Source organism: Hemicordylus capensis, chromosome 3 (assembly GCF_027244095.1).
Source record: "Hemicordylus capensis ecotype Gifberg chromosome 3, rHemCap1.1.pri, whole genome shotgun sequence".
NCBI classification, from domain to species: Eukaryota; Metazoa; Chordata; class Lepidosauria; order Squamata; family Cordylidae; genus Hemicordylus; species Hemicordylus capensis.
Window position 1 is genome coordinate 132,162,856 of NC_069659.1, and position 22,048 is coordinate 132,184,903.

Sequence of the window (22,048 nt, forward strand, 5' to 3'; positions counted from 1 at the left end):
CCTACATTCTCTCTCATGCCCATTTGTCTTTCTGATGGCATTTACTAAAGTGTACTTGTTTTAAAATACAGAATATGTGTGGCTAGGAAAACTGATTTTGAACTATCAGGATTTAACAGGTTTCTTAATTGTTCACATATATTATTTTTCAGACAGAAGCCGTTGTATAGTGATAGTTTCAGCAGCCTATCCTATATAATAAAACCCTAAGGTACCTGAATCCATGTCTCTTGCAGGTGTTCTGTGCATGCGTGGCGCGTTGGAGGGGGTGGGGGTGCCCCGTCACGTGAGGCAGGCAGGGGCGCCGACTTGCCTCCCCCTCCACATGACAGGGGCCAGCCAATAGGAGAAGGAAACGGGCCAATGGGGTCCTGGCCGCCTCAGCTTGGCAGGAGGAAGGATCGTTGCCGGGAGCAACCTGCGGCCACGTGGACCGGCAAGTAGGGGAGAGCGGAGATGGGGAGACCAGGGAGGGCGGAGGCTACACCTGCGGCGAGGGTGAGCGTTTTGGCGGCAGGGCTTAGAGCCCCTTGGAAAAACTTTCCGTCTCCCTTCTCTTTGGACGTGGCCTAGCCGCGAATGGTCCTCCTCCCACCTTACGGGATTCTTACACTTCGGCTGTGAGTGCTGGGGGGAGTCAACCCCCCCCCGCTCGCGGCCTAGCTGGCCGCGTGCACCGGGCCCCAGCCACGATCGCCCCCGTTGCCGCCTGGCCCCTTGCAGCCTTCTAGAACCGCCCTCTAGCTGAGGCCGCGGGGCCCACTGCGCGTGCTGCATATCGCCAAGTGGCACGAGGAGGTCCACGTCCCATGCCCTTGAAGAAAGACTGTTCTTGCAAACATTTCTACACAACTCTTCTAGCGCCCGTTAATGTAACGGGCTTAATGTCTACTAGTTGTGCCATATATGGCAAGTACTACAGGGGGAAAACACCATGGAAGAAATAGTTTAGGAAAGATTCAACACAGTGATCATACACTTGAAACACTATGTCAGTCACGGTATATATTAGCAAAACACTTACAGTATCATTTTTTTACAAGACCAAAACTAGCAATTAGAAGAGCAATCAAAACCCAACATCTGGCCACAGTCTTTCAGTTTAACTTGAAGAGGTGTGATTAAGATTATTGTTAAGAAGAAGTCCATAATTACCTGCCATTAACTACCCCAACATTATTTCACTTTCCAGGTCTAGGACTTATTCTAATTTCAGGTATAGCTGTGACATGACATGTTCCATGGGGGATAGGATTTATTCCGTTTTGAAGTGCATCTGATCCACCACACAGCACTGCCACAGATAAAATACAGACTACAAATGATGCCAAGAGGTTCGACTTTACCTTTTCAGGGTTGGGGTTCTGAGACAGTCATTGTCCCAAAATTTGTTCCAATAATACTAAAAGCAGCTTACACCCAATCCCAAGGGGCACCTGATTTGCTTGTTAAGTTATAAATGATTAGAATTCTAAGCATACAGCACATAATATAAGACTGATAAAGCATCAGCCAGAGGACAAAAGATTTAAGTGTTCATGCAAGGATAAAAGAAAGCCACTTAATATGGAGTATCCCTTCCTTCAGTAACAAAAGCAGAAGTGTGTCATAATGCAAGGTGTAGAACATAAAAAACTCAATGAAGTTTCAGTAGGAGCTCCTTTAATTTCCTGATTTGCTTTGCCATGAAGGAAGTTTCCACAGACATTATAGAATCACTTCTTTGGATTCTTGTTCCTGGAGACAGGAAATAATCTAAAATTTTCCTGGATAGCCTCCACTTAAGCTGTTTTAAAGCAACTCAACAGATAGGTGTTCTGGGACTAGAGCCAATGTACATAGGGAACTGGAAAATCCAAGCAAAATGATGGTGTTGAAAGGTACTGCAGCAAAGGCAGCTATGTAAGAGATTGCAGGAAAGACTATATTCTGTACTTGTCTACTGGAGAATGGCATAAAATGAAACACTGTTAATTTAAAATATTCAAAGAGCATTTATAATTCTAATATATGATAAAACATTCATACTTCAGAATCTCTCTAACTTACATCAGTGATTAGCAAAAACATGCATGTGCAAGACTTTTGTTCTGCTATGGCTGCAATCTTATGCTAACTTACTTGGGAGTAAGTGTACTGAATACAATGGAATAACTTCTATAATGTAGTGTTATTCTTTATGCATTTATACTCTTCTGTTAAAAATATAATTTTCCCAAGGTACCTCACAGAGGAGCCACCTAATGGCACAGCGAGGAAATGACTTTACTAGCAAGCCAGAGGTTGCCGGTTTGAATCCCCGCTGGTATGTTTCCCAGACTATGGGAATCACCTATATCAGACAGCAGTGATATAGGAAGATGCTGAAAGGCATCCTCTCATATTGCGCAGGAGATGTCAATGGTAAACCCCTCCTGTATTCTGCCAAAGACAACCACAAGGCTCTGTGGTCACCAGGAGATGACACCGACCCAATGGCACACTTAACCTTAGAGAGACAAATACATTGCCCAGCATACCAAGTAACAGCTGCACAAGGCGAATGCTTCCAACTGTGCACAAAGGGGAGGGGCAATTTTTGGCAATCTGCCGCTTTCCTCTGCGCAACCTGTGTCTCCAGAAAATGTGTATCTGCTGGTTGGAGGACCACAACCATCATAATCCTGTGTTTCCAACACTGTTCTGGCAAGGCAACCCCAGAAGGATACCATGGTTGCACAGAAGTTGTAAGTTAAGATGTCCACCTTAATTTCCATGAAATATAAATCACAAAGACTTTGTACAGTTTTATTATGCTGGATTACAAATTAGATTCCATGTAGTCACATGTTGCCTTAGTTTTTTGTTTATAATGTTGCCTTGGTTTTTCTACTCACCATTGGGCCAAGGAAGGATGAATCCCGGCAGAAATTAAACAGATGCTTTCGCAACAGCTTAATATGAAAGTACTCAATTAATTTCTGCCTGATCCATCCCTACAAGCAGGGTTGCCATATCCTGGCTTTCCAAATCTGGGTGCCCAATTTACATATATGTAAATTGGCTTGGAAATAATTTTGCATATGCAGTTTAGCAGCTGCACTTTCAAGTTGACTTGTATTTGCGCTGGAGACCTACCAACAATAGTTGGGGAAGATATCTTTGCCTGACCATTTTTCTTGACATATTAACAGAAGCAATAGAATATATATACACATACACAGAGAGCTTTTTAATTAAGGCTGCAGTTCTGTACACACTTATTTGCGAGAAGATCTGATTGAAACCAATGCTGCTTACTTCTAAGTTGGTATGCATTTAACGTAAAGCCAAGAAAGTCCTTAAATATTAGCATACACAGCATAGTCAGGCAGTGATTTACATCAAAAGCAAACTTGACTCTCAATTGCCCAATAGAGATCCCCCTGCTATTGATAAAGAACAAAGGCAACATTTCTCAGGGGATTACTGTACTTGTTAACCCCTTCCAGCTAGCCTCTTGTGCTACCTCTCTTAATCCATGTCCAGTGGTTGAGCAGACTAGTGACTGCATGTTTTGCTCCATAACTCAGCTTCTACAAGGGTTAGAGCTTAGCTTTTTTTTTTTTTTTTTTTTTAATGAAAGCTGAAATCCAGGCAAATCCAGGTGGGTTAAGCAGTCCAGGTGAGAGGTTTAAAATCTGGTTGATACCCAGAATTCAGGTGGTGGTGGGGGGGGGGCATGGCAACTCTACCTACAAGGCATAGTGCTTCCTCAAAATGCCACCTACTATAATATCTAGACAGAAATTCAACAGATATTTTGCAATTCCGAGCTACAGATATACATGGATTTATGCCTGATGCATTGTGATATCTAGACTAGAGCGTACCACAAATGAGCTATAAGAAGAATGTGCCATCAGTACTATATATACACAGTAGAGCCAAATTCTCAAAGCATATAATTATGGTCCTCAAATAACCTGCACTGGATGCTAGAGGCAACTTCAGTCCTTGGAAGTTGTTCAGGCTGACACCAATTGCTTGCACCTCAGCCAAAAGTGTTAGAAGCAGTAGGAGGAACTGTAGAGATCTGAATCAAGCCTTTGATTCCTTCAAAGCATTTAAGAGGAATTTATTCCAAACCTGGAACAGCATATATTAATAACATGTCTGCAAATGAAACATAGCCTATAACCATTTCCATTAATTTTGACATTTTTGTGTGTCCAAAGCTAAGAATTTGATATAGAATTTAAAGAAAATAATATTTTTTTCAAAAGTATGACAGAGTTCTGAAACTAAGCAGCTGGGGAAAAGTGCAAGCTTTTGTGGGTTTTGTTTCTGTATAACTCAGAACTGATCTGTGGAATTCAATGACATCAGATGCAGCAATTATAAATCTTCTGATTACATTCAACAACGCAAAGTGAAATGTTATCTCTAACTGAAAGTGGAGGAATAGCAGAGCATATTGAGCTAGCAGATTCCAGCTATTCCAGTTAGAAACAAGTCACATTAGGGGACTGCGGTTCATTAAACTCTTCAGGTCCGCCTCAGAATTGCTCTAACTTGTTTTTTGCTACTTTGAGGAATACATATAACTGTTTTGCTGGGGGGTGGGCAATGTATCTGCCTGTGCCGAGACAAACAGGCAGTGTTTCACAACTTCTTGCACTGCCCTGGTCAGCAATGAAACATAGGGCAGTACTGTGACAACTTGGTGATCTTTCCTTCTTCCCCACACTGAGAGCCAACAACATGCTTGCATTGCTGTCATTCTGAAAGGGGCAGGGAGAAGAGGAAACAAGGGAGGAGCCAAGGCAACAGGGCTGATTCTCCTTGTCAAACTGCCTCTCTGCCTCTCCTTCCCCGGGAGCTTGTTTCAGATACTTATACACTTGCTTCACTGCACTATGGCAACTTTTAGAATGCATCTGCTGAATGTCTACCTGGGCATTTGCTGTAGTCCAGTAGGTGGTCTTTTTGGGAAGCTTCTTGCAATGTATGGATGCATCAGGCAGAAATCTATTAGGTGTATCTGTAGCAAAGGCCTGGGAAAGCTGTACCTGCTGCATTTCTTTCAGTTGGGCTGAGAAAATAGCACACAAGCACCACCCTGCAGTGCTCTCCATTAGATTGCATAGCAGAAGCAAATGGACTGCAGTTTTGGAACCCATTGATGGGAGGAAACAATCCCCATCACTGCTTCAGAAACTTTGAGACAAGAAGGGCAACCTCTTTGACTCCACTGCTTACCAAAGAGTGGTACTCTAGTCCTGGTGCACTCCCTCCTAACTGCTTTTTTTTAAAAAGTGTTTTATCTTCATTTCAGCATAATTTATATAGTGTTATTGAATAGTTGGTAGGGTAGAAACAACATCCCACCCTTAATTACCCCCTCCCCAGAGGACCTTTTCCTTAAAACACGTGTAGCTTCACCCATCATTTCCTATACATCCATACCTGTTATAAATATATTTTATTTTAACAAAAAGCTATTTTGTGTATTAAACTATGCATGTTAGTTTTGATTTCGAGCAAATGCCCAAATACCACTTACTACAGCAAAACCAATTATGCCCTGACTTACATATATAAGCATTACGTTTGTGCCTTGTTTAAATGGATCCGACAGAAATTCATCAGATGCATTTGAAGTAAGTGATTAGTAAAGCTGCCGTTGTTCAATTTCTGACCGGACATTACAGTAATAGTTCATTTTAGGGAATCACTACGTCTTGCATGGATGCATTGGGCAGAAATTCTATAGCTGCAGCAGCTTGCCCACTCACTGGCCTACACTGACTAGTGTAATGCTGATCTGCTAGCATAAAGGACATAGTACAATGTTGTTGCACCAAGAAAAGAACATCTGTTCCAGACTAGTTCTTGTGCTAGCAGAAGACGTTGATGCATTTCTCAACGTATTTTGCAGCCTTGTGTAGGTCTGGGAGGTCTTTCACTAGTGGTTGCACAACATCAGAGAGCACTGCAAGTCTGCACAGCTCTGCAAACTTCTAAGTGCATGAAATTTCTCTCATTGTGCTAGTGCAGCAGCACTAGTCTAGTTGTCAGCCTCTGGCTACATAACAGATACAATGGAGAGAGAAACAGCCAGAACAGCTAATTTTATAACTGGTTGGTAACTGTTGCTGGAATGAGGAATGGTAGCAATCCAATTAGAATAGTCATTTAGCAGTCAAAAGACTCAGTTCCTTACAAGAGCAGGACAGGGTGAATGAGAAATTAATGTTGGATGGGGGCGGGTGTGAGTGTGGAAACGGGCGGTTTACACAGAATTGCCTTTGCCTGTGAAGTGGAGGAATCAGCGTAACAGAACAAAAACACAACCATGCTTGGTTAATGGTTTGGGAGAAACTCTCCAATCTCTTTAAAATGTGTCTTAAAAGTAGCACAGTTTTTCACCTATTCCAATAAGAATAGTGGTGCAGGGGAAGGGGGTTAACCCTTTCCTCCCTGGCCATTTTCCTGATTCTTTGCCACCCTTGGAGCAAGAAGCTTGCCAGCTTTTACCATCTTAGCCTCCATTTGTATGTCCTTATAAGTTAATTCAGAACAGAAAGCCAATTTCAAATTAAGGGTACATTCTAGCCAGTGTAGTTTTTATATTTACATAGGCATGGAAAAAGGAAAGATTATTTTAGATGATCTGTTGGTTTTACTGGAATTTAAGCACATTTAACATCTGTGAATGGTGCCCAGTATCTATTAATACAGCATTCCACAATGAGTAATATCAAACAAGATATTCTGGACTTAGAGAGTTTATTACAGTTCTCTATACAACATTAAAAATAATTTAGTTGAAAGACATTTTAAAACTTGCAGCACAATCCTATGCATGTCTACTTAGCAGTAAGCCCAACTAAGTTCAATGAGACTTACTCTCATAAGTATTACAGTGTTATAACCCACAATTACAAGGAAAAATCAGACAAATTGAGCTTAATAGGATTTGCTTGCAACTAAACATGGGTAGCTTGTGTATCACATTACAGTGATGAAAGTTAGGAGGAGGTAGGTGACATTACATGCAGCAACACGGGATATAATACAAGTCACAACATCTACAAAGCATTTGAAAGATCTTTTAAAAACACAATTAAATTTACAGAGTATGGAACTATTTAGAATCACAAATGCTCTCAGTCCAAAACTGGCCTTACATTTTAATCCATATGCAGAAATGTTCATATACAGTAAATGTTTGCTCAACAGCAAAGAAAAAACCAACTCCTCACTTTCATTATTTGTATTATGATTTAACTAGCAGTTATTTTCTCTATATACTGTACACACATACTGCCTTTTATTTTTTTCAGTAGATTTGATCATGTACAAAGTAATTTTTTTTTGCAGTTACGTAACAGAACATGGTGTACTACTTCTGGACATGAAACTACAGTATAATCCAAATTCCTTAGTAAGTGTTTACCCTGTAGTAAATGCATTTTGTCTAGATGTATGTTTGTTCTGCAGATCTGATCTGTCAAACTGAAGCACTTAGCTGACACCAAGTAAGCAGAACATGAAACAGTTTTGTACAAATGTTCAGCTTGAGATGTGTTAGTAAGTACCAAAAATAAAAAACTCTCTTTGAATATGCATCTCTCATTTTGCAAGTGTTCAGCACTATATGTACAGTTGTGTGACTGAAGATATGTGATTTCGGTGGTTTCTGATAATATTCTGAAGGGAAGCCAGTATTTCCTTCAACAATGTTTAATAATTTAATACAATGTGTTGCTGAAAATCACCCAGGTGCAAGCACTTCAAACACACATCTCTACATAGAACACTCAGCACTGAAATAATGGACTCACATCTTAAATGCATGTGCAAGTTTACCCCAAGCAGCACAACTATCTGGAGATAACCACCTTCAGCTCAGATTAACAGTGATACTGTATTGCCAACTTTAACCAAACACAAATAATTAATTTGAGATAATTACTATTATATTAATGCCCTACCCTTTAAAGGTGTGTGGTGAGAATGTGAGCTGTCTTTCAACGTGAGAATCTGCTCTAAAAATCAGAGTTGCTGCCCAGCTGAATCTTCTACATATAATGAATACACCCTGCTACTGATTTACTGCTTCTTGCGTATTACAATTAAGTTAATATCACACCTTCAAGAATGTTGAGGACATTAAAGCAGCAACCCATAGACAAAATCTGAATATTGTTTCTATTGTCTCAAAAGTATTTTACATGGTATCCCACTGCGTCTATTCTTATTAGATGACTGGTATCGAAAGGCACCCAAGTTATAGTAACAGAAAAATCTCCAATGTTTCCAACACTATAATGCATACTAACAAAACCCCAGTGATCATCTGTAATGAAATGCATGCACAAAGAGAGCAGAATTCATGCTGCTCACCAACAACATTGGATCGTGTAAAATCAATATGAGTAGGGTCCTTCAATGTATGTTTTAATTCTTAGTTAGAGAAACCATCTCTGCGAAAGTGTAATTTAAAAACTCAAAATGTATGCGACTAAGTGCCCACACTTTCTCTTTAATGGAAACGACTGCTCTGCTTCCGACAGCCCCAATACTGACAATGAATCTAGTGGAAATGCATTTGCTCCTGTGCCCTGAAGGCCCCAGCTGTGCAATTCACCTCTTCTTCGAAATAAGCGATAAACATTTGTACTACTTTTCTAGCATAGTCTCTATTGCTACAGAGAGGTTATACATATATATACAATCAACTATGCTTCCTCCATACCCTTGTATCACAACCCTTTGACATACCACAGCTTTCATCACAAACTTTAAAAAAATATTCTTATTGACATTTTCTGAAAAATTATCTTAAGTAGCAACTAATACCAATGTAAAATGCTTGCTCTATTTTATCATCTGAGGCATATCGCTCCAAGCTTGAGATTTCTTTTTGGCAAGCTCCATCCATGAGGGCTGATCGGGAGACGAATGCCCGATTTTCTTCACTGGCTTTATAGCTTCTTTTTCAGTCGACACTGAGGATGAAGCACAGGGGGTGGGAGGAAGTCACACATATGCTTAACAGGAACTTGGTGCTCAGCAATTAAAAGTAGGATTTTTGTCCTATCAGTTTAATTGACTGGCTGACACATTCAGGGCAACTCTATAAAACCTTTTAAGAATTCTACCACGACAAATATTCTGCTAATAAAACTTGATGTCTGCTCTAAAAATTATACTGTCATGTACTAGTACTAAACTGAAAGTACAAATTTCATCAAATACGTTTGTAGGGGCTCACTCACTTCACTGTTTGTGCGGCAGGAAACATTCAGTCTTGGAGCTGCTTCACATACAAGTGTGGTTTTCCCGCCCCCACCCCGAAAGTGTGTAAAGAAATTGGAGCCAGTCGTGACTCTCTGAGTAGAAAAACTGATACACACATTTGCAAACAAGCTCACTATATTCACATGTTATGTTTTCAGGGACATAATGTAGTTTATGAAGCTATTCTCATGATTACGGAAAAGCGGGCTAAGGGAGCTTGCAGGCGAGCCCAGTGCTCCCAAGGCGGCTAGCCCGCCTAATTGCCCCTCCCCTTTGAGGAGGTTAACGAAGCGAGTGCTCCATTAACCTCATCTTTTTGCTCATGTGTTGCAGCAGTGCACGGCAACACATGAGTAGACCCCCAACTGGGAGGCTGCAACCAGCCTCCCGGGCTCAGGGGTCTCTCCAGGATGCCCCACACACTTGCGCGGGGCATCTTGGAACTTCTGGGGGCCACACAGCCCCCGATGGCTTCATGACAGAGCCGGCAGTCGTGTGGGCAGCTGATCCAGCCGCCCAGGGCTGCCTCTTAATAGTCTGCGGAGAGAGCGGGTTATGCCCACTCTACCCGCAAACCTCCCTCCGGCGCTTCACAACAATCATGTGAAGCGCCTCTATGTCTTCAGTTTAGTACTAGTACATGACATCACATAACACTAGAACCAGGTGTCATCCCATTAAATTGATTGCCAGGAAATCTAGGACCAACAGACGGAAGTATTTTTTCACACAACGCATAATCAACTTGTGGAATTCTCTGCCACAAGATGTGGTGACAGCTAACAACCTGGATGGCTTCAAGAGGGGTTTGGATAACTTCATGGAGGAGAGGTCTATCAATGGCTACTAGTTGGAGGGCTAAAGGCCACCTCCAGCCTCAAAGGCAGGATGCCTCTGAGTCCCACTTGCAGGGGAGTAACAGCAGGAGAGAGGGCATGCCCTCAACTCTTGCCTGTAGGCTTCCAGTGGCATCTGGTGGCCACTGTGTCTGTGTCTGTGTTATTCTTGTAAGCCGCCCTGAGCAGTATTGCATTGGAGGAGCGGGGTATAAATATTTTAAATAATAAATGATTTGCTGAAAAATGTAAAGTGTGTGAAATGCCCCTCAGTCTCACTATTGATGTGCAAAACAGGTTCCTGTCTGGGCCTACGAACAGCAGCATTCTTCAGGCAAATGCTGCAGAAATCTCTAGTCCTGTGAAAACCTAATAGAAGCTGTAAACTTCTGCGTGATGATGGCTGGATCTATGTCAGTATTTTGAGGGCTTGTTTCCATACCAGGGCTGTGATGTGACAGCAAGCCTCCTCTTGTCAGAGACTCCTGCGTATCAGGCTTTGTCTCTTTCTTCTGTTCTTCAGAAGGAACTGTGGGTGGCAAAGGCGAGATTGTGTTCCGGGTGAAATCTCTCTGTTGCCTCACAACTTCCTAAATAAATAAAAAACGGGTGTGTGTGTGTGAGAACAGGATAGTACTATATTAAATAATTCAGAGGGAAAGAAAACCACAGTGGGGATTTAACAAAACATGAGCAACTCAGCAGCAAACATGACTCTTCTACTCAACAATGGAATAATCCTGTCATATGTCACACAAACTTGCCCTATTTATGCTAGCTGAGCTGTAAACACTCCATAAAATTTTAATGTTCTATGGACTCAAAGGCTGTAAAACTGTTTTCAAGATTTTTATTTATGCAATTAAAAGTGCTCAGAATAGGTTGCAATCACCACTGCAAATTATTCAAGGCCTTCTGCTCCTCTTTGCTAATGAGGACAAAGACAAACCAAGCCTGGCAACAAATAGCTTCTGATGGACAACAGGGAGCTGTGTCTTTGCAGCAATGGTCCCCCCTCTTCTGAGACATAATATGTGGTTGCATTTATCTTTTCCTCAACAGGTTTTGTTTTTAGCCCAGTGCAGCCTCAGGAGGCTGCAAGAAGAGGGTTGCGTAACCCTTTCCCTGCCAGCCATTTCTTTGCTCAAAATCTTGCCCTCATCCAGCTAGGTTTATTCAGAATAACTGAATGTATAAACATGTGCTTATAAGGTGTGTTTATCACTCTGTCAGAGAAAGTGCATAAGAAAGGCACAAACATTGCTCAAATCAATCAAAATTTAAAAATGCACTTGGGGTGAGCTAAATGAGCTTGATAATTCACTTCCTGTATGACCAAAGCTGCATGCGGCAATCTACAGGAAATCCTGCAAACTAAACATGTGTTTTCCTATACATAGTTGTTTGGAAATGTCTGACACCCAATGGGATGAGTTAACTTGCTTTGTTATAAGTACTACTAATTTGGTCAAAGTTTATTGTGGTCTAGGGTCTGATCTAAAAGCAATTTTCAGCACATATAAATAAATCTATATAACTCAAAAGGGCTGCTGCCTGCTTGATGAGGTCATCTGAGGGGGCTCTGCTCTGGGTGCCAACAATGAGGGAGGCTCGGTTGTCGTGCACGCGGGACAGGGCCTTCTCTGTTGCTGCCCCCAGACTCTGGAATGCTCTCCCGGTGGCTATTCGCTCCTCGGTCTCCATCACAGATTTTAGAAAGTGTGAAAAATCTTGGCTTTTTGCCCAGGCTTTTATTTGATTGTCTCTGATGCTCTTTGTACTCTGTATTGCTTTTATGCTTTTGTTTTAAATTTTTAACCAGATTTGTTTTATATTTTTAGCTTAATATTTTAATTGTGTCTTTTTAACAATCTTGTTTTTAGATTTTGCTGTAAACCGCCTTGGTATTGTTTGAATGAAAGGTGGTATATAAATTTAACAATAAACAGATATATAGATAGATAGATAGATTAGTATGTAGTTTTACTTAACCCAATTGCCAGATTTTTACAATTAAAGACTGCATTATTCCGTAACACAAATGCAATGTAGAAATATTCCTTCCATCAGGAAAGCTCTATGTACAGAATATGAAAGATGAATTTTTGTTTAAAGCAGCACTAGCATTTCATGCAAATCTGCATTCCCGCCCGCCGCCTTGGTACACGAAGTTCCATATCTGGATTTCAGCAGTTCATCACTTAATTTAAACAAAACAAAACTGCATGGGTATGGAGAACAGGGCATGTTTTGTGTCAGCAGGGAGAGGAGAGTCACTGCTAATTGGAAAAGAGAGTACTGGGACACAAAGACCAATGATCTGATGCTGTAGAAGGCAATTTTATATGTTCACTGGATTTCATAAACACTTTCTAATAAGTGGCTATGACAGTCACTAAACAAGGCTGCACATTTATTTATTATTTGGCATGTTTATATACTGCCAAAAAGCAACATTGGTCTTACCTGTGAAGGGTTCTTTTTCCCTGTGTCTGGAGCTCATCATTCTGGGTTAAGTATGGAGCATGATCAGAAGACAGGCCTGATGTCATTGTAGGTTTAACTTGCTGCCACCAGGGAGTTATTCACACATGGCTTTATGCCCTGGGGTATCCAAAGAGTGAATCTGCTTCGGAGCAGATTCGAGACAGTTTAAATTGGGGGATTAGATGGACCTCTACAGAGCTGTTGGCTCCTCCCCGCATTCCCTGCAATCTTTCTCCTTTGCATGTTCCCGCTACTTGATCCAGGTTCTTTATCCAACCAATCACATCCCAGGAGGAGGAGAAAGTGGGAGACTTTTTTCTTAGTTTGACTGCCGTATTTCACCAAGACTGACTAGGCACGGAAAAACAGAAGAAGCCCACATTTCTCATTCCCAATTGTTCATGCTTTGACTCAGGAATTTCTCTGGACTGAAGCAAGGCAGGCAAGAGAGAAAGGGAGGGGAGGGGAAAGGGATGGGGGCTCTTTGCAAGGGAAGGAGCCGATTCTGTCAAACTCCTTAAGTGGAAGATTGGCGAGACAATTTGCGAAGCAGTGCTCTCTGCTGACACTTGCCGTTCCGGAAATACACCCAGCAAACTTTTTTTTAAAACACTAAAGTGTGAGTCTGGAAAAAATCCAAATTATTGGCACTGGCCCATCCACACATTACAGATAAACTTTGGGGCATAACAGAAGCCTCAGGTCCCCCCGCCCAAAGCTGCTGGAAATAGAGGATTTTTAAAAGCTGAACATACTTTGGGCTTAGCCAGAACGTAACGCCTGGATTCAGGGAAAACCAGAATCCTGTCTGTACTGGTCCCTAATAGCCCACAGGGACTTTGGGATAAATGCAGATAATATGTGGACTGGCACACTCCATTCTGGAGGAGATTCAAAGTAAAAGCCCTGTGTGTAAAGCCTCTGGGGAGGTGGCTATACCCCAGTTCCAGTCCTGTCTTCACTTGGAATGCAGCACACGGAGAGAGCTTTCCCTCTGCTCCTTCTTCCCCGGTTTTTACTTAAATTGTGCAAGGGTGGAAAGGAGCAACTTAGATTCTTATTATTGCATTTTCAAAATATCTTTTTTCTGTTTTAATCAGACCAATTCGGCTTAGTTTTTTTTCGTTGAGTTGTTTTACTTTTGGTTTCTCTTCCCTCCTCTTATGAAGCAAACACAAGCTGAGGACCTTTTGGAGGGTTCCCTGTCTGAAGGGCCCATTTTGGCAACACAGCCAATTACAGTGCAGCTCGTTAGGGCAAATTCACTTTCCCCCACTCTGCCCAGTGCCCCTCCCCTCACGGAGGCAGGAAGGAGGCAGCCCATAGTGGCCACAATTGTGCACAAAGCCACAAAAAAGGCAAAGCACCTTGGAGAGAACGTGCAGCCTCGAAACAAGAAAAAGAAAAAACCACCTTCTGCCCTGCACCTTATTAAACACGTAATGATTCAAGATTTATTCAGACACACTAAACCCCACCAAAAAAAGGCACAGTACAGAGTGGCAGAAGATGGCCGGAGGGCCACGGCCCTCCGGGCTCTTCCCTGGCATCCAGTTTACTCATCTTGGGGGTGATTGGTGTTGAGGGATAACCGGCTGGTCCACGCTGTCCCCCTGCACTGGGTGCAAACACCAACAAAGGCGTGGCCCCATCTCCATCTCCGCTAGACAACACAGCATAACCTGCAGATGCCACAAATAGAGCCATTCTTCCTACAGAGGCTCTTCCACGAACACCCCTGGATGCTCCACCGGCAGGTCTGAGCAGCAGCCAGCCAATACCTGTAAGTAACCCCGCAAACTCCTCTCCAAGCCTGGTCCTGACTATTCTACCTGATGTGGCTGATTGTCTGAGGCCCCTTATGGGGGAGGGTGGTTCAGGCTTGGGCAACACTTTAAATTTACCACCTATGTTGGCACTACAAGACCCAGGAGCATGCACTGCACCCATGAGACCTAGAGCTCCCAGAAAGTGGCTGTCCTTTTCCTCCCCTGGCTCAAGCCCAAGGAGAAAAGCCATTCCACCTTCTGAATGTGGCCTTTTCTAATAACAAAAATTAATGGCCATATGTAAAAGAAAAATCCAACATTGCTCCTGTTCAGATTCCTCCAAAACACCCCCCCTCCCCCCCATATCCTGTTGTACCTACCTTACCCCTTTCTGAACTACCCCCCCCTTACCCCAACCAAATCCACCCATTGTGCCCCTCATCCCCGGTCAAGCATAGAGAACAGGTTCCTGTTGATCTGGCCTCTGAACCCAATTCCAATCCAGACTTACCACTTCACCTTAATGAGTCTGGCGAAGAAGGGGAACTATCCGAAGAGGAGGTACCTCATCCAGTCCCTTTCAGCTCACCTTTTTTCGTCATCCGATTTTGATTTTTTTTTTTGTCATCCAATTTTGATTTTTTATTAACCAAAGCTAAGAGGGCCATCCATGATGTGGCCCCAACAGAATCGGTTCCAGATGCTACAGATCTAGACCAAAACGTATTTTCTGGTCCCGACTCTCCATCTCCCACGGTTCCATTCCCCAGGACTTTCTGTAAGGTCATATTGGCAGAATGGCAACAACCAGCCTTCCCGAGACCAGTAGGCAGTTATCCTAGAAAGCACTATTCCCTACCCCGGGATGTAACCTCTCTCCTGGCAGTACCCCACAGTGATGCCCCTGTTGCACAGAGAGTATCAGGGGTGGTCCTAACCACTGAAGGGCACGGCCAATTATGTTCACCAGAGGATAGGAAGTGTAGCACCTACCTTTAAAAGGTGCATGAGGCATCGGCAGGACAGCAGTCATCAAAGCTGCTACTGCCAACTCTATCTTTGCCCAAGCGTCTATTCTATGGGCCAAAGAGCTCATAAACCTAGTCCCTTCTGACACTGTCAAGCTCCACCAGGGCATTAATAACCTGGCAAAGGCGGCAGCCCTTACGGCAGACTCTAGCCTGGACTGCCTGCAACAGGCCTCCAGATCCATGGCACCTGGGGTGGCAGTGTGCAGATCCCTCTGGCTGAAGTGGTGACAAGTAGATGCCAAATCCAAGACAGCGCTCACAGCATCCCCCTTTTTGGGAGCAGAACTTTTTTGTCTATCTTTTGAACCCATCCTGGTAGAAACCAAAGATAACAAGAAGGTCATGCCTTCAACACGTATGGACTCACACAGTCCATTTCACAATACATCACAACCTTTGATAACCTCCTCTTCATCTTAAGTGTTCCGACAATCCTCCTCCAACATAGCAGAAAACAATGAAGCTGGGCAGGTTGGGGGCAGGCTACTCTTATTTATCCCCACCTGGATGTTTACCAGACGCAATCTCCCTCGGTTACTCCATAGAATTCATGACCACTCATCCGAATTCCTTCATGGTTACCCCATGATCCAACAGACTATTCAAATATCAACCGATGAATGAGGCCATACATCGTTTTCTTCAGTTTCAGGTGACCGAGCAGGTACCCTCCACAGAAGAATGCTACAGCATCTACTTGCTATTATTTCTGGTCCCGAAAAAGGACTTACCTTGGGAGGGCAGTTTTGGACCTCAAGTGGATGAACAAGTTTGTCAGGAAGAAAAAGTTTGGGATGGAGTGCCTATACTCCATCAAGGAGGCTATTCGACCTGGCATCTGTAGATCTGTCCAAAGTGTACCTACACATCCCCATCTGCCCCACACACAGGAAATACCTGCAATTTGTCTACAATTGATAACATTTTCAATACAGAGCTCTTCCCTTCAGCCTCTCATCAGTGTCCAGAGTCTTCACGAAGATCACGGTCACTCTAATTGCACACCTTCACCTGCACAGGTTGCTCATTTATCCATATCTCAAAGATCTTCTCATCCAGACTTCATCCCTCCAGCAGGCCAAGATGGCAGTCAACCACACACTCCAGTGCCTCAGGGACCATGGATTCATAGTGAACAAGGACAAGAGACCTACAGCTTGCGCAAACACTTCAACACCTAGGAGCGATTTTCAACATAGCCCAGGACTCAGTCTCTCTGCCCAAGCGCAAGGACAAACTAGCATCACTTCTTCACCCACTCCTACAATCCCTGACTGAGGACCTTATGCTCCTTGCACAAATCCTGGGATCCATGGCATGGAGCATACACCCTGGTCCAGATGGCACTCCTGTCTCCTACAGTGGCTGCTTCTACCACATCAAGACAACATCATGGCAGGCACTCACAAATTGCTCTCCCCAGGAAGCTGCACTGGTCCTTCAGGTGGTGGATGTCTCTGGCCATGGATAATGGCCTCCCACTGACTATCCCACAATGGATCATTGTAACCATGGATGTAAGTCTGAAAGGATGGGGTGCACACTGCCTAGGCATTTCCGGCCCAGGGCTCATGGTCACATGCAGATGCAAGCAAAAACATAAACTACTTAGAACTCAAGGCAGCAAGACTTGCCCTAAAGAAATTCCAACATCTTCTACAGGGTCAACATGTAATCCTCAGGACAGACAATATAACCACGAAAGCCCACATAAACCGCCGAGGCGGCACAAGGTCACAAATGCTGATGGCAGAAACAAACCTGATTTTTCAGTGGGCAGAAGTGCATTTTCTATCCATCACCTCAGAACACTTAATCAGGATAGAGAATGACCAAGCCAACTGGCTTAGCCGAATGACAGTAGACCTGGTGGAATCGACCCTCCATCTGGAGATTTTCCATCTCATCACAGTGCACCTGGGCTTACCCATTGTGGACCTCTTTGCGTCTCCCCTGATTCACCAACTTCCATGCTGCTTCTCGTGGTACCACTCTCCAGCGGCATAGGCCACTGATGCTCTCACCACCAAATGGCCATGGGGTATCCTCTTCACATTTCCACTGACGGCCATCATCAACAAGGTCATAAGGAAACTGGTAAGGGAACAGGCCCTCCTGATTCTAGTGGCTCCTCACTGGCTCAGGAGACCATGGTTCTCCAACCTTGTCAACCTATCACGAGGCCTCTGTGGCACCTCCCAGTTCACAGAGACCTCCTCTCCCAGGGACCCATTTTACACCCAGAGCCAGGGTGGCTCCAACTCTGCGCCTGGACGTTGGATGTGCCAGACTAGTGGCCAAAGGTTACTCAGTCTTGGTTCAAGATATCATCCTAGCATCCTGCCAGCCTTCCACTCAACCGATTTATCAGGTTACATGGGTGGCATTCTCAAGATGGGCTAGCCAGAAGCAGTTAAACCTACTCACTGCAGGAGTACCAGATGTACTCGCATTTCTTCAAGCAGGCATAGCCCTTCATTTTTGACCCAGCACCTTTAGACAAGCTTCGGTGCTGGCTTCGGTACTAGACATACCTGAAACTGGCTTATCAACCCTTCACTCTCACATCTCTTGTTTCCTTAAAAACAAGGGGTGCCTCCCCCTGTCCAGCGCTTCCCTTCCTGGAACCTGAATAAGGTTTTAAATGCACTAACCCAATCTCCTTTCAAACCCCTATCTACCATCAGCCTCAAACTGTTAATCCCTGCTAACCTGGCAAAGAGGCACCTTGGCAATGAGGCACCTGCTAACTTGGCAAAGAGGCATCTTTTAACGTGGTGATTCTCTTTATTTAGCAGGGGGAGAGTAACTGGCCCTATCCACCCCCAGCACAGTACTTCCAGTGACTGTTGCTGGTGTGTGTCCTATGTTTCTTTTTAGAATGTGAGCCCTTTGGGGACAGGGATCCATCTTATTTATTTATTTATTCATTCATTCCTCTGTGTAAACTGCCCTGAGCCATTTTTGGAAGGGCGGTATAGAAAATCAATCAATCAAACAAACTTCTTTCCTACAAAGTCCTATTCCTCGCTACCCTGCAGGCTATTACATCGGCCTTTAGGGTCTCGGAGTTGGGGGCCCTGTTAATCCTGAAAGATTTGTGTCTCTTCCAGCTGGAGGCAATGGTACTGAAACTAGATCCCATGTTCATTCCCAAAACCAACTCGACTTTCCACTGCTCCCAGGACATTGTCCTTCTGCCCCAAGTCCATCCATAGCAAGAAGAAAGCCTGGCACAAATTAGATGTATACAGGGCTCTATGCACCCATCTTCATCACACTGCAGAATTTTGCAAATCTGTCTCCCTGTTTGTGTCCTTTAGACCCTCGTCCCTGGGTCTTAAAGTTTCTAGAACCACATTGACTCAGGTAAAGGAGTGCATCAACATTACTTACAAGGCCCTTAATCTCCCACTCCCAGGGAGAATTATGGCCCACTCTACTCACAGCACCACGACCTCGGCGGCCTTCTCTGCACAGTCACCATTGTCTGTCATTTGCAAGGCTGCTACATGGTCATCTATCACTTCCTCCACTAGACATTATAAAATTTCCTCCTTCCAAACACCACAAGCAGCTCCAGCAAGTCATTTAAGTACATCTGCCTCCCAGGTTTTGTCTTCTTGGGCATGTCCCAGAATGATAAGCTCCAGCACAGGGGGGAAAGGAACTTACTGGTCTTACCTGTGAAGGATTCTTTTCCCCTGTGTCTAGAGCTCATCATGCCTGCCCAGATGTACGTGGGTGTTCTTTCTCTTACAACTGTGGGATGATACTCAAGTTGATCGCTTTTGGGTGGAATTGGCTCCTTGGGGCTCCTAGTTGCTAGTTTTCTTTGAATTGGTCAACCCTTTGTATACATCTTTGCCATTCTACCTAGCTAACCTCTCTGTTTTTACATTTCTTGAGTTGCTTCTGTCTGTTCTCCCCCACAAGTTTTCCAGAACGCTCTCTCCTGTACTTATTACTGCCATGACACTCCTGGAACTGGGGGTGGGAGGAAGTTAAAACTACAATGACATCAGTCCTGTTTTCTGAGCATGCTCCATATTTAACCCAAAATGATGAGCTCCAGCACGGGGAAAAACTTGCATCTCACGGTGGTTTTCACAAAGAGTCTTTTCATGTCTTTGACAAGGCTGCTACTGGAGGAAAGGAAGATTTTCTTAGCAACCATAATTTACACTTTGAGTACTATCAACACCCGTTTATCCAGCACTGGTGGCATGGCAGAAAAGGAAAATATCTAGTGTCTGTTGCAAACAGGGTGCCCCAATTTTGGCAAAAGCTTAACAGTATGTACATAGATATACTGATGCGTCAAAAGGCCTTAGGGTCAGGGCTGTCCTTCAGGCAGGGTTACTGCCCCAGAATCCTCTCTTTTAACCCCCATTAAAATTAACTGGGAGCCCTCCACTGCATTGACTGATTTGCCCCAGGCAAATCCAAGGACAGCCCTATTTAGGGCCACACTGACAGCCAGTGTGGCATGGTAGCTAGAGTGCTGAACAAGACTGCAGAGATCTGGATGCAGATCCTCACTCAGCCACAAACCTCTAAGGTTATGCACACAAGCATCCCTATGCAGGTTAGGGAAGCCCTACCTGGGTGGAGCTGCGTGTATGCAGCTCCAGGATTGAGGCCAATCCCAGCACTTCCTCCCCCACAAGCCCAGAGACCTAGGCTTTTACCTGGGTTAAAGGGCACAGGTGCAGCCCGAGCATACACAGTGTTGGGTACCTAGAGTGCCTGACTCCCAGGGGAGTCCCCCAATGCACTGTGCTTGATGCGGTGCATTGTGGGATTCCTGGAGGCCGGAAAAACGAGTCCCAGCCTCCAGAGATCCATGCAGTATGGATGGGTGTACGGCACTGCGCCAAAAGGGAACACCAATGAATCATCTGGGGGGAAAGTAGGTCCACCTCTGCCTTCCCCACCCTGGGAATGATTGTGGGAATAGCCTTCCTGAGTGATCTTTGGCCAGCCTAACTTTCCATAACAGGCTATTGAGAGAGTAAAATGACCAGGCGACCATGTATACCACTCTGAACAAATTGAGGTACAGGCAGGATAAAAATATTATCTTGGAACAGAGGTAAAAGGCAGCTATTGGTTGAATTCATAAAAACCAAACAATTGTAGCATGAGATGAGAACAGATTTTAAAGCACCAAATCATGTAGGCTAAGACATTATAATGTTGCATATAAATCAAGCATGGATGAACTGTGATCACCTCCACTCTCTCCTCTTTTGTTTGTTTTTCTGCATCTGCCTTATCCTGAGCCACGGGTTTCTCTTCTCTGCTAAGCTCCTTTTCTGTACCTCTTTGCTTTTGTTTTGCTATGGTGATCCAGGTTGGCGTTGTCTGTGTTTCAGTTCCTCTTATAGCATCTGCAGTAACTACAGGAGAAGGCACACTTTTCTCTGTTGAGAGAATTTGAGGAGAAGATTATTGGCAGAGTGGGGGCAGGGGAGTCATCTGTTGTTCCATTTTAGAAGCATTAACCAGAGGTGCACAGTGATAAGGAGAGCAAAGCTTATTGCGTGAGCCCTAGAAGTGTCTATGCAAGACAAGAAATCTCCATGAAGGATTTTTGCCAGGGTCTGCAAGAAAAATGCCAGAGCAGAATGTCCAGGATGAAGAAACCCACAGCTGACACAGGGAAACCTCTTCAAAGAGCTGCCTTCTGGCTCTGCAGTGGCTGTAGTCCCTGGCCTAGATGAAACCCAGAAATTCTGCCACTACTTCACACAGAACTTGCTGGAAGGACTTTGTCATATACCAGTCACACATGATTTGAACTCTCCTCCAGGTCTATTATCAAATAGCTGGATAACTTCTTGAAGGAAATATTAGGTAATAGGTACTGTTGCCAGTGATTTGATTGCCCTCGATTCTCATGTTTGTAAGGGACTGCGGGACTTGTGGCAAGTTCCCCTATATAGGATTGAATACTGGGTAGCTCATAAAAGGTAGAGAGGCTCTAGTAAACTTTTACACATGATCTGCAGAACAAGAGCTATTTCCTCCCTTCCCCTTAGAAGCAGACTCTGCTTGTCAGAAATAAATTGGCATGACCAAATTCCTTGTGGCAAACACAACTGGAGATTGTATACTGTTCAAGCCAGACTCAGTGAACAGGCTCATCCTCAGTATAGATCACTATTTTGTATGCAGCCACATAATTCATTTTAGGAAGCTTCAGCAGCATACATGTAGAAAGCTGCTCACTCACCTAGTTTACCACAAGCACCTGTTTGTTACTAGCAATGCTTTTCTGCTGGCTCCTAGGAGCCCCCTCATTTGTGTTTGAGTCTCTGGGCTTGGAGATCTCACTCTTGACATGCTCAGGAGCCTCATCGTGAGCTCTCCGTTTGTGGCACATGGGGACAGGTCACTTAGTTGACAGTAGGCCAATCGCCCCTAGATTTGGCTACTAACAAGGAAATTGGAAAGGGGAGCAGATGCATGCCCTCCCTATCTAGGATACCCTAAGTAGACTCCAGAAGTTAACTAAAGCCCGTTAACTTTCAGCCAAGGCCTCTCTGCACTCTGAGTGAACCTGCCTCAGCCCCTCCCCTCCTTTTGCAAAAAGATAGCAGCAATCTAATGCGCCAATTAACACAGCAGGAAGAACACATATAAGGCTCCTGGA

The 22,048-nt window shown here is 44.0% G+C and overlaps 1 protein-coding gene across 6 annotated transcripts in view; it reads right to left on the bottom strand.

The window, feature by feature from the left end:
* Window positions 1-6,733: 6,733 nt before the first annotated feature.
* CRACDL (CRACD like) overlaps window positions 6,734-22,048 on the bottom strand; it is a 99,246-nt gene continuing 83,931 nt past the window's right edge. For all 6 annotated transcript variants that reach the window (XM_053305691.1, XM_053305690.1, XM_053305692.1 and 3 more), the window contains 3 exons: window positions 20,626-20,816; window positions 10,546-10,693; window positions 6,734-8,975 (listed from right to left, as the gene is read on the bottom strand). In XM_053305691.1, the coding sequence (XP_053161666.1) occupies window positions 8,845-8,975; window positions 10,546-10,693; window positions 20,626-20,816 (470 nt within the window). In that variant the 3' untranslated portion in view covers window positions 6,734-8,844. The remainder of the gene's footprint in view (window positions 8,976-10,545; window positions 10,694-20,625; window positions 20,817-22,048) is intronic.